This window comes from Oncorhynchus keta, chromosome 5, assembly GCF_023373465.1.
Source record: "Oncorhynchus keta strain PuntledgeMale-10-30-2019 chromosome 5, Oket_V2, whole genome shotgun sequence".
Classification (NCBI taxonomy): Eukaryota; Metazoa; Chordata; class Actinopteri; order Salmoniformes; family Salmonidae; genus Oncorhynchus; species Oncorhynchus keta.
The window spans coordinates 15,615,184-15,627,373 of NC_068425.1; the positions used below are offsets into that span (position 1 = coordinate 15,615,184).

General features: G+C 43.2%; 1 protein-coding gene across 2 annotated transcripts in view; it reads right to left on the reverse strand.

The window, feature by feature from the left end:
* LOC118384163 (collagen alpha-1(XI) chain) overlaps nucleotides 1-12,190 on the reverse strand; it is a 94,766-nt gene that overhangs the window by 16,462 nt on the left and 66,114 nt on the right. For both annotated transcript variants that reach the window (XM_052518825.1, XM_052518826.1), the window contains 18 exons: nucleotides 11,886-11,993; nucleotides 11,536-11,589; nucleotides 11,148-11,201; nucleotides 10,606-10,650; nucleotides 9,172-9,225; nucleotides 8,835-8,879; nucleotides 8,514-8,567; nucleotides 7,058-7,111; nucleotides 6,631-6,684; nucleotides 6,392-6,499; nucleotides 5,253-5,342; nucleotides 4,850-4,903; nucleotides 4,514-4,621; nucleotides 4,124-4,231; nucleotides 3,676-3,729; nucleotides 1,959-2,012; nucleotides 1,764-1,871; nucleotides 1,574-1,627 (listed from right to left, as the gene is read on the reverse strand). In XM_052518825.1, coding sequence (XP_052374785.1) covers nucleotides 1,574-1,627; nucleotides 1,764-1,871; nucleotides 1,959-2,012; nucleotides 3,676-3,729; nucleotides 4,124-4,231; nucleotides 4,514-4,621; nucleotides 4,850-4,903; nucleotides 5,253-5,342; nucleotides 6,392-6,499; nucleotides 6,631-6,684; nucleotides 7,058-7,111; nucleotides 8,514-8,567; nucleotides 8,835-8,879; nucleotides 9,172-9,225; nucleotides 10,606-10,650; nucleotides 11,148-11,201; nucleotides 11,536-11,589; nucleotides 11,886-11,993 — 1,260 coding nt within the window. The remainder of the gene's footprint in view (nucleotides 1-1,573; nucleotides 1,628-1,763; nucleotides 1,872-1,958; nucleotides 2,013-3,675; nucleotides 3,730-4,123; nucleotides 4,232-4,513; nucleotides 4,622-4,849; nucleotides 4,904-5,252; nucleotides 5,343-6,391; nucleotides 6,500-6,630; nucleotides 6,685-7,057; nucleotides 7,112-8,513; nucleotides 8,568-8,834; nucleotides 8,880-9,171; nucleotides 9,226-10,605; nucleotides 10,651-11,147; nucleotides 11,202-11,535; nucleotides 11,590-11,885; nucleotides 11,994-12,190) is intronic.

A 12,190-nucleotide genomic window follows, 5' to 3' on the forward strand; every position in this document is an offset into this window, starting at 1 on the left:
ACACAGACACAGACACAGACACAGACACAGACACAGACACAGACACAGACACAGACACGCACACGCACACGCACACGCACACACACACACCTCTATCCCAAAGGAAGTAGACTGTGTGACCCACCAGGCAGCTCCTCCCTGGGTACAGTGACTGTGCATGCTAGTCATTCAGTCTACTGAGGGCCTGGTGGCTGAGGGCCTGGTGGCTGGTGCAACATATCCCCAGAATAGAACCAGCCTCTATGATCATTACCTCACTGACATGATGCAGACACCACGAGGACAAGCCATTACCCTCAATGACACACGGAAAGGTACTCTCTCTCTCTTTCTCCCTCTCTCTCTTCCTGTCTTTCACCCCCTCTTTCTGTACAGTATCTCCCTCTCTTTCTCTCCCTTTATCTCTCTCTCCCTCCCTCTATCCACTCCTTCTCTCTCTCTATAATGAGGAATCTCTAGTTCTCTACAAGAACACATTATCAGGCTACAGGGGAAATGAGAGCGCTCTAGTCAGTGTGATGGGATTCCACCCCTCTGTGCACCTCAACATGGACAACAAGCTATTCATCCTAACTGCACTGACTGCTCCCTTCCAGCCCAGAGTTAATGGTTAGCTGTGCTTCACAAACGCTGAAATCCCAACACAGTGAGAGACTGTACACACAGCACTAAGACAGACAGACATACTCCAGACACTACTGCATCCACTACAGTAAGCACATATCCTATAATCCTGCTACTGGGGAGCTACGCGGGCATTAGAAGCTGCAATCCTGTGAACCACAGCATTCACATGGATGAGGCTTTCCCAGTGAGATCTCTTTCCTCCTTGCCCTGTCTCTCTCACATCCCTCTCTCCATCCCCCCATATATTTCATTCCCTCTCATACTCTCTCTCTTCTCCCTCTTTTGTTTTTTGTTCCGTTTTGACGCTTCCTTCCCCTCTCCCTAATCAGGCTGAGTGTGCTGTGGCGCTAGCTGTGTGTGTAGAATCTTATTTAGCATGTGTTCACGGTCTGTGGCATTCTGAAATGACTGTCACAATAGAAGGAAGATTCTCATTAGACAGGCCCGGCTCAGGCTAATCTGATTAGAAGCTGTTACGCTGCCGTCTTCCTCCTCAAACCACCGCCCTCTCTTTCTCTGACTCTCTCTCCCTCCTTCACTCAACTGACTGACTGATTCTCTCCCTCCTTCACTCGACTGACTCTCTCTCTCCCTCCTTCACTCGACTGACTGACTGACTCTCCCTCCTTCACTCGACTGACTGACTGATTCTCTCCCTCCTTCACTCGACTGACTGACTCTCTCCCTCCTTCACTCGACTGACTGACTCTCTCTCGCCCTCCTTCACTCGACTGACTGACTCTCTCTCGCCCTCCTTCACTCGACTGACTGACTGTCAGACACTGCCTCCAAGAAGGGTTTTACTTTAGTTAGGCTTTATACCACAATGAAGATGAGAGACATGCTTAAGGAATGACCTTTGGTGGGAGAGTACAGTGAGGCTGCCAGGTCAACAATAGGATATAGGGAAAATATGTCATTGTCCAATGGTATGTCCAGTACTCACCATCGTGCCCACGTGTCCACTGTCTCCCTTCTCTCCTGGGAGTCCTGGCATGCCCTGTAAAGACAGCGTATGGTTAGAGGTGCAGTAGTAGGTGCTGTTGATGATAGATGGTACAGTCCACCTGTCAGCTATATGCTGGAGTAGAGAGATGGATGGTACAGACCAACAGAGGGGTGTCTCATCTCCTCACCTGTAGTCCAGTGGGTCCTGTGCCCCCCTTGTGGCCTCTCGTCCCCTCGTCTCCCTTTGGGCCGTACATCCCCTGCTGGCCCCTCGGCCCCGGCTCCCCGTCCACACCCTGAAACACACACAGAGGTCAGTGTGCTGTACACACATACAGTACACACAAACGCACAATAAAGACAGATATATTGAATAGACGTACCGGTAACCCCGGATGGCCGACAGGTCCCTGGATTCCAATAGGTCCTGAAGGGCCCTGGAGAAGAGACCGAGAAACAGAGATGCTGTTGAAAGTATACTGCATATCAATCATACACTGCAGGAAAATACTGCTGTGTCGGGAGCTCAAAAAACACAACTACTGTGAAATTGCAGCTGTTGATGGTAGCTGTTTGTGATTGCTTGGCTTCTGAAAGTGTTAGACAGTATTTTGAATAGTTTGATAGAGCTGCCAGGGCTAGGATAAGATGTAGTGCATGAAGATGCACAGTGCATGCTAACTAGACCATGAAGAAAGGCTTATAATGCCTAAAGCTGAGTATAAAAGCTCACATACATTAATATACTGTACAGTTAATTATAACTGCACATAATTACCTCAACGCTCAATTATAAACCCTTTCTCATTTATTGAGTCATTCATTTGAATTATCCTAGTGATAGCAGCTGGTGACGGGAGGATAGTGGTCGGTGCTTAATACTTTGACTGGTGATGTCATATCCTGTCAGGTGTGTATGTCGCATTCAAAACAACTGGGAACTGGGAAACCTCTGATTTCAGTGCGTTCAAGACAACTGGGAACTCTGGGAAAAAACTAGCTCTGACTGGGAGAAATCATTTTGAACAGTCATCCAAGTCGGATTTCCAAGTCTGAAACTTTCCGACCTGTGAGGCTTATTTGATCGAATAGAAGTTTCGTAATGTTTAGGCTGTTACAAATGTACTGATATAAGTGGTTGCATTTGGCATTTCGGCAACTTTGAGAAAAACAACTTAGTTGTGGCTGTTGTTCACACTCGTATTTGCCCTCTCATTGAGTAGAATGGTCCCACTTGATATCGCATTCCTTCAATCATTGAGGACGTATTGTTAGAGTGGTCACTCGGTTATATTGTTAATTTTGGTAGTACTGTGGCTGGTGATGTCATATCCTGTCAGGTGAGTAGTACCAGAGATACTGGATATAACGATGAGATGCTTGTGTCTCCACTCTAACAATGGGATTCGTTGTCCCCAGAGCGGAACGACGGGCTGTCAAGCTCCCACCTATTCCTCTCTTTGGATTGGTGGATACATCTTGTTAACTGAATACTTGTTTGAAACTGAGGTTTGGAATGTGGAACTGGAGACAAGTGGGAGTGGAGTTGCTGGGCGGGGGATAGAATGATGGTCAAAGATAAAAGTCCAAAATAAAGCTAGTTTGATCCCCATTTTGACTTGGTGGGAGATCTGCCGACGTGCCCTTGGGCGGGGCCCTGGTTTCTCCTGTGGGTCACTCTAGACGGGAGATGGTTAGATGACTGAATGTAATGTAAATGTTGAGCGGCTTCACTGCAGGTAGATTGTATGATTTAATATTCAATGAATATTACATTTTCAAAAGTGCATCACACTTATAACAACACACTTGTAACAACCTAAGCATTATGAAACTTCTATTAGATCAAATAAGCCTCATGTATCAAAATAGCCATTTATATTTATCTTTCATTTGCCCCCCACACAAAAACTCTTCACCTACTTAATAATTAAGGATCTGCTGAACATGGGCATATTTGTGTCAGAAATAGGATCTTCCCCTCCCTCTCTCTGGTAGTACTGTGTCTGGTGATGTCATAACCTGTCAGGTGTGTAATACTGTGGCTTGTAAGGCTGAAAGACAGTGTTGTGGTTGAAATCTCTCCAGATGAAGACTCACAGATTCTCCTTTGTCTCCTTTACTGCCCTTCTGGCCTGGTCCTCCTGTCTCGCCCTGTAGACAACACACACACACACACACACGCACACACACGCACACGCACACACACACGCACACACACACACGCACACGCACACACGCACACACACACACACACACACACGCACACGCACACGCACACGCACACACACACACACACACACACAAACACACACGTTTCAGAGATATAGAGACACACACAGCAACCCAGACACCTCCCACCCACACAACATCAATGCCAGTAGGTGAGTGGACTCCATGGCTAATAAGGACTATAGATCAATTGACTAGCAATAAAACACCCCAGCAGTGCTTCAGGCCTTGAGGGCCAGTAGTTGGATTCTCCTAAGTTGTCCCTCTACAGTGGTATGGTACCTACTGTGCTGTAACTGTGTACAGGTGTAAGTACCTTGTCTCCGTCCTCTCCTGGAGGCCCAGCGGGGCCAGCAGCCCCGGGCAGCCCCACAGGCCCCTGCGCCCCGTCCTGTCCAGCCGGCCCGATGGGCCCCTTCTCTCCCTGGGGAACAAATGGATGATGAACCTCCGCCACTATTCTAGTCTCATATTGCACCATGACATATTGATTAATAGATAACACAGAGAGAGTGGAACATGCACACACACACACACACACACACCTGCGCGTAAACATTGATTATTACACATATAGTACAGAGGAACCCACACATGCTGTTTATTTCTCAGTAATGAGCAGTGATGTACATATGTCCATTTAGAAATAGACACTAGCGTTGCGTAAGAAAAAAAAACGAATAAGGAAATGATCAAAGGTTCTTACTGGCTCGCCCTTTTCTCCCATTGGTCCTCCAGGGCCGACCCCACCAGAGCGTCCGGGCTGACCAATAGCACCAGCCGCTCCAGAAGGCCCTTTCTCCCCAGTGGCACCCTGGGTAATGACATGACGGGGGAACAGAGAGGTAAGAGGACAACGTCACATGATTCACTCTTTCATTTAGTACACTGGTAATGATCTCCATGGTAACAGCCTCCCACTCTACATGTCCTTGGCTATAGACCACATACGGACCAGGATGGGGGATGGAGGTGGAGATTAGGGGTGTAGCATGGGGAAAATGGGAATTAAACAATTGCTACATGATGAAATCCAATTTACCACTGCTCCTGACAGACCGGTGGGTCCTTCTCCTCCTTTCAGTCCAGCAGAGCCCTAGAAAGAGGCAAGCATACAGAGGTGAACCAATCAGAGCCTTCATCACAGGAATTCTAATCAATCAGTTTCCATCCCACTGTCAGAGTATACAGTTATCAGATGGTCCACCATCAGTTAATTAAAGTAAAAGACTTAGGGTCAGTTTCCCAGACCCAGATGAAGCCCACTCTTGGACTAAAAAGCAGCATGGTCAATGGAGAATCTCCATTAAAAAGCCAGGAAACTGGCCTTCAGTGATTTTCACATAAAACACTGGGTGCTATACAACACAGTAGTACTTTACATCAGTGTAGAATGTAAAATGTCAGTAGGGTGAAGGTCAAGAGATGTGAGGTGGGTGTGTTACCATGGCTCCAGGGCTGCCCCTGCTCCCTCTGAAGCCTCGGAGCCCAGCGGGGCCACTCTTTCCTGGAGCTCCAGACGGACCCGCGTCTCCCTGGAAACCAGAACAGTCAGACAGACAGACAGACAGACAGACAGACAGACAGACAGACAGACAGACAGACAGACAGACATGGAGGATTAGGTCTGAGTCTACCAGTGAGCTGACAACAGGCCTCTTTTTATTTTTTTAAGGGGTTGATCAGCTTTAATATTGCGGACAGATTGTTGCTTCCATCAATGTAATTGTCTGCATCATTTCCAATTCCCCATATATTTTGGGGGTAAATATATATATCCCTATACAAACATACATACACAAACATACCCATATATATACACTATCGTTCAAAGGTTTGAGGTCACTTAGAAATGTCCTTGTTTTTGAAAAAAATAATAATAATGTCCATTAATATAACATCAAATTGATCAGAAATACCGTTTAGACATGGTTAATGTTGTAAATGACTATTGTAGCTGGAATCGGCAGATTCATATATGCACAAAAATACACATACATACTGTATATGCATACATACATATACACACTTTTTTTTAGAATATACCTATACCTATTTTCCCCCACAAACCCTACCACTCCTCCCCCAATTGGAGTAAAGTAATAAACAATAACACTTAGGCTTCTACCTTCAGTTTATACATATTATACACATTTTACAGACACAATCTATTTTACAATAGTTATATTTAGTTTGTTTTTAGTACTTCCTCTATTTCTGATCCAGTTTGATTTCTATTTGTAACCTGCTATTTCACAGCAGGCCTCTTATGAGGTGATAAATCACAGAGACCAGTGCAACAGCCACATCAACAGAGAGGAACATCCATATTTTATGAGCGGTAATGTACGGAGCACAGTGAGGTATGGAATGAGGAATTTTTTTCTCCCCTTTATCAGTTTGGAAATTTTTGGGAAGGATAAATCCCTTGAGGTGAGGTGACCTACCTCGTTTCTGAGAGGGTCCTGGAGGAGACATGTATGATCTTCTATAGATTGCTTTTATGATGATAATAATGACAGTGTTGAAGATGATGATGGTGGTGGTGAAGTTAATTCACTGAAGATGAACACGACGGACTCACCTTGGGTCCCTCCTTGCCTGCCGCTCCGGGTAAACCCGTCTCTCCAGGGGGTCCTGGTGACCCAGGGTGTCCTCTGTCGCCATTAGGCCCAGTCTCACCAGATTTACCCTAACGACAACCACAGAGACAAAACAAGACAGGAGTTCTCATTAACTCACAGCTCTCATTTATTGGTTTGATTCTCATTGTGTCACAAAATAACTACAAATGTAGTTCTAATCACTTATTGGATAACTCACCTGTGGTCCGATCACACCCGTTGGCCCATGTGGACCAGTCTTGCCTTGGAAGCCCTAAGAGAGGAGAGATGACAAGTGAGAAAATAGCAAGTGAAGCCGTGACCCAAAGCTAAGAGCTGAGAGAGAAAGAGCCAGCCTGACAGAGAGAGAGAGAGAGAGAGAGAGAGAGAGAGAGAGAGAGAGAGAAAAGGACACAATGAGAAAGAGAAAGAGAAAGAGAAAGAGAAAGAAAAAGAAAAAGAGAAAGAGAGTTATGGATAGGATTAGTAGTCTTCAGTATGTAGTCCACTCTAACACTTCAGTAATTCAGCATCCAAGCCATAGCTTTTGTCTTGCTTGTTGTTGTGGTGTTATTAGGGGTCTTGGCGAAAAAGTAACTAACAACCACGTAATTCCTGGGTCATCATAGAATCCCAGTTTAACTCACTGGCTCCCCTCGCTGTCCTGGATGACCTGGTAGTCCGTCTTTTCCTGCCGCTCCCTGAAAAATAATTTCACTTTTATTAGCATAGACACACATACACACTAGATAGAGATAAAACAGTACATACAGACACAACATAAGACTGGAAAGAAAAACTGAGACATGTTAAACAATGCAGGGGCTCCCAAGTGGCTCCTGTCACTACAGACCCTGGTTCGTTTCTAGCCTGTATCACAACCGGCCGTGATTGGGATTCCCATAGGGCTGCGCACAATTGGCCCAGCGTCGTCCAGGTTAGGGATTGGCCGGAGTAGACCATCAGTGTAAAGAAGAATTTGTTGTTAAAACCTCTTGAAACTAGGGGGCACTATTTTCATTTTTGGAAAAATAATGTTCCCAAAGTAAACGGGCTATTTTGTCAGGACAAGATGCTAGAATATGCATATAATTGACAGCTTAGGATAGAAAACACTGTAACATTTTGGTCTGTGAGTATAACAGAACTTATATTGCAGGCGAAAGTCTGATAAAAATCCAATCAGGAAGTGATTCATGTTTTGTAAGCTCTGCGTTCCGATGCGTCCCTATTGAGCAGTGAATGGGATATCAACCAGATTCCTTTTTCTACGTATTCCCCAAGGTGTCTACAGCATTTTGACGTAGTTTCACGCCTTTATGTTGAAGAATGAGCGTAAACGACTACATTGCGTAAGTGGCCGGCTGAGTGCTCTCAAAGTAATTTTTGCGTAATAGACAGAGGTAGCTATTTTTCCTCCCGGTCTTACTGAAAATACAGCAGTCCCGGTTGATATATTATCGAAAAGATATTTGAAAAACACCTTGAGGATTGATTATAACAACGTTTGCCATGTTTCTGTCGATATTATGGAGCTAATTTGTAATATTTTTCGGCGTTGTCGTGACCGCAATTTCCGGTCAAATTCTCAGCCAAACGTGAAGAACTTACGGAGCTATTTCTGCTACAAAAATAATCTTTATGGAATAAAGGAACATTTGCTATCTAACTGGGAGTATTGTGAGTGAAAACATTCGAAGCTCATCAAAGGTAAACGATTTAATTTAATTGCTTTTCTGATTTTCGTGACCAGGTTGCCTGCTGCGAGCTAGGCATAATGCTATGCTAGGCTATCGATAAACTTACACAAATGCTTGTCTTGCTTTGGCTGTAAAGCATAATTTCTAAATCTGAGATGACAGGGTGATTAACAAAAGGCTGTGTTTCAATATATTTCACTTGTGATTTCATGAATATGAATATTTTCTTGTCATATTTTTTGTCCGTTGCGTTATACTAATTAGTGTCAGTTGATGACAAGTCTCCTGGATCCGGGAGCGGTAGTTTCAAGAGTTAACTGACTTGCTAGTTAAATAAAGGTTAAATAACATTTTTTTAATAAAATACATAAAAGCTGCTTGTCATTTGACACATCACACTTACATTAGGTCCCTTAGGTCCTGCCTCGCCGTTCCTTCCCTGTGGTCCTTGGGGTCCCTGTACGATCAACCAGACAACACAAAGACTCAATCCAGTTGACTGTCTTTACCAGTAGGTATCGTACACTGTTATGTATCTGTGAAGCATAATGATGCTTTTTCCTAGCAGGGTGTATCATTGAAATATTATCACCCTATGCCAGCTATTATTGGATATGGTATTATTTGATATGGTATTATTAGATATGTTATTATATATGCTATTATTAGCTGTGTTATATTATAGCTCAACTCTGGTGTTGTTGTGTGTCAGACTGGAGCTTACCTGGTCTCCTGTGGATCCTGGTGGGCCTTCGTGTCCAGAGGTGCCCTGATTGGTGGATCATGTAGAAGGTGGAGGATTGGGATAGAGATAAACAGTTATTGAGTCTGTTGGTCTATTCATTCATTTGATGAAAATATATATTTGTAATCATTGTTAATCATTTCATTGGTGGTCTTTTGAAAGGACTCCTGAAATAACTGATTTCAGTTTCAAACATGTAGCTGCAGATTGTAAGTATTATCTCTTTGCACCAGATGGCATTCTGTGCTGAACAGTAACACAACAGCGCCTGTTCCTTCTCTCGTTATGAGACAGCTGTGCACTGGCCTAAACCCACCTTGTCTCCTGACTTTCCTGTTGGTCCTCTTGCTCCTCTCCCCCCTCTGGCACCCTATGAAAAAAAACATCAACATAATCCTTCTTATGACAACACAACTCATCCTTAGGAGAAGGATAAATGACAAGGGGTGAATGAGAGTTCCTATGACGTAAATCAGTGGTCGCCAACTGGTCTGATTTTATGTAAAAAAAAAAAACAACGATAAAGCCTCGCGTTTTGTCATGAGAATTTTCTATCCCAATGATAATAACTGACAACATGAACATGGGTTTAATAATAATTAATCAAAGGCTCAGCTTATGCAAAAAGATAGTACAGTTTATTCACGAGAACGCTCTGAAGTCCATTATACAAAGACATCCATTTTATAGCTGCACACATACTTCCACACAAACAGTAGGTATCCTACGCACATACACAAACAGTAGGTGAGTTTTATCCTTCTCCATAGTTCTCACCACTGTGTATCACTACCTAGCCGACAGTTCCATTCCCCCGAGATTAGGGAAACCTTGAGAAGTCTCAGAGGCCAGTTCGGTCCAAACACAGTTCAATTGATCATGTTTTTTTTCTTCGGCACACACATACAAGTTCAAACCCTAAACTACGCCTTGCTCAGACAGTCTGTGTTTTTCCACTATACAGATACATTGTTTCATCTAATTCTGACTAAACCTACACACATCATCAGATTATAATTTTATGATTCTAATCCATTTCATACTATTATAAGGTTTCAGAGTGGAACTATTTAATCATTATCTTTCAACATTTAAATGATTTTATCACGTTCCTATTTCTTAAAATTAGTTTAGTGCTGGTGGTAGGTGCACTTGATTCAGCAGCCCTGGTGCAGGAAAGGCAAAGTGTTTCCATTTTGAACCATGTCTGAAGGTAGAACTCCAGGACTTTCAACAATTTTATAAGCCATTAAAAAGCTACCCATCAGATGCAGGCCATGAGTCCAGTAAAATAAATGATTATAAATTATGAAATGATTATGCTCACTCAGCTGTGCCTCACAAGTAATATGACAAATGATCTACTGCCAATGTGATCATATACCTACAATTTATAAAAATCATTTCTAAATAGTCTGAGAAGAACAACATTGGCAGGGCAATTCAAGCATAGTGATAAGATATTGGGCCTATAGCCTACTGCACAAACCTCATTGCTCCAGAACTGTTTAATTGGTTAATGTTATGTTGCATAGGCTTTTTTTAAGTCATGTTTATTTTGTTATCTGAGCGGTAGATCTCGGCTTGCATTTTGACTAAGATGCAAGCCGAGATGATGACGGCTGATTGTAAATGAATGGTGTGCAATGTCAGTTGGTGAGAAACCGTGACTCACACCTCACCATAGGCCCAATGCAATAGAGATCAACAGATGTAGATGCTGTAAGACCAGAGGAGAAATCTAACTCACATTAGGACCTCTCTGACCCCCAGTTCCTGCTTCACCAGATGGACCCTGCAGAAGACAAATCCAGCATTATTATGATCACTTCAGTTGTCTATCAGTGAAAACAGTACAGGCAGTTCACCAATCTTTGGATGGTTAGAGGAGAATTACAGTAGAGGGTAAAATGCGGTTCAATATGGTTCAATACAGTTCAGCATGGTTCAATACAGTTCAGTATGGTTCAATACAGTTCAGTATGGTTCAATACAGTTCAGTATGGTTCAATACAGTTCAGTATGGTTCAATACAGTTCAGTATGGTTCAATACAGTTCAGTATGGTTCAAAACAGTTCAATATGGTTCAATACAGTTCAGCATGGTTCAATACAGTTCAGTATGGTTCAATACAGTTCAGTATGGTTCAATACAGTTCAGTATGGTTCAATACAGTTCAGTATGGTTCAATACAGTTCAGTATGGTTCAAAACAGTTCAATATGGTTCAATACAGTTCAGCATGGTTCAATTCAGTTCAGTATGGTTCAATACAGGTCCCATGGTTCTCACCCGTCTTCCTTTATCTCCCAGAACCCCGGCAGAACCAGGGAACCCCACGGATCCCTGTAGAACACACACAGAGGTTAACCATCTACAGCCTTACATTAATCATGCATCAACCACAACATTTAATCAACTAATAATTAACCACAGTATCGAATTAAGCAAAATCTAATCCATAAGTCAAACACACTGCCTTAAATACGCCATTAATCAACCTGCTAATGAATTGTTGTCACTAATGAACTATTAATAAAATACCTATTTTTAAATCAGCCATTTATCATGCTTTATGTTTTATTTGACAGGAATGAGCTGTGCCAAAGAAATACACATTTCTTTGTGTTTCTAAGTTTTAACATAAAACAAAGTTTTAAAGCTCTTAATTGGATTTCACCTTGGGCCCCTGTCTTCCTGGGTATCCTGGCAACCCTGGGACACCCAGTTTACCCTGAGGAAGGAGAGACAGAGCGAAAGAGAGACAGAGAGAGAGAGAGAGATTAACAGAAAAAGAGCAGTGGAATCATTATGGTCGAATAGGCAACATTGCCAAAAACAAAGTGCATAATGTATGCAAATACTGTATGACATGGTTTAGCAGGGTGTTCATGTGATTACATGTACTGTAGCCGACACAGTGAACACGCATATATCCATACATCTGCATAATCCCAATAACTCATACATATTGCATAACCTGACACATACAGTACTGTATATGTTACTAGTGAAATAATGTTCCTGTACCTTCTCTCCAGCTATGCCAGCACCTCCAAACTCTCCTAGGGGTCCCGACTGGCCCTTAGGCCCCTCTGGCCCATCCTCTCCATGACCTCCGGTGACCCCGTTCTCACCCTACACACGCACACACACACACACACACACACAGATAGAGAGAGAGAAAGAGACAGAGAAAGAGAGAGAGAAAGAGAGAGAGAGAGAGAGGGAGAGGGAGAGGGAGAGGGAGAAGGAGAGGGAGAAAGAGAAGACAGAAGACAGAAAAGCAGGTCAGACTAACTGAGATCTCATCTCATTCTACATAAAATACCTTA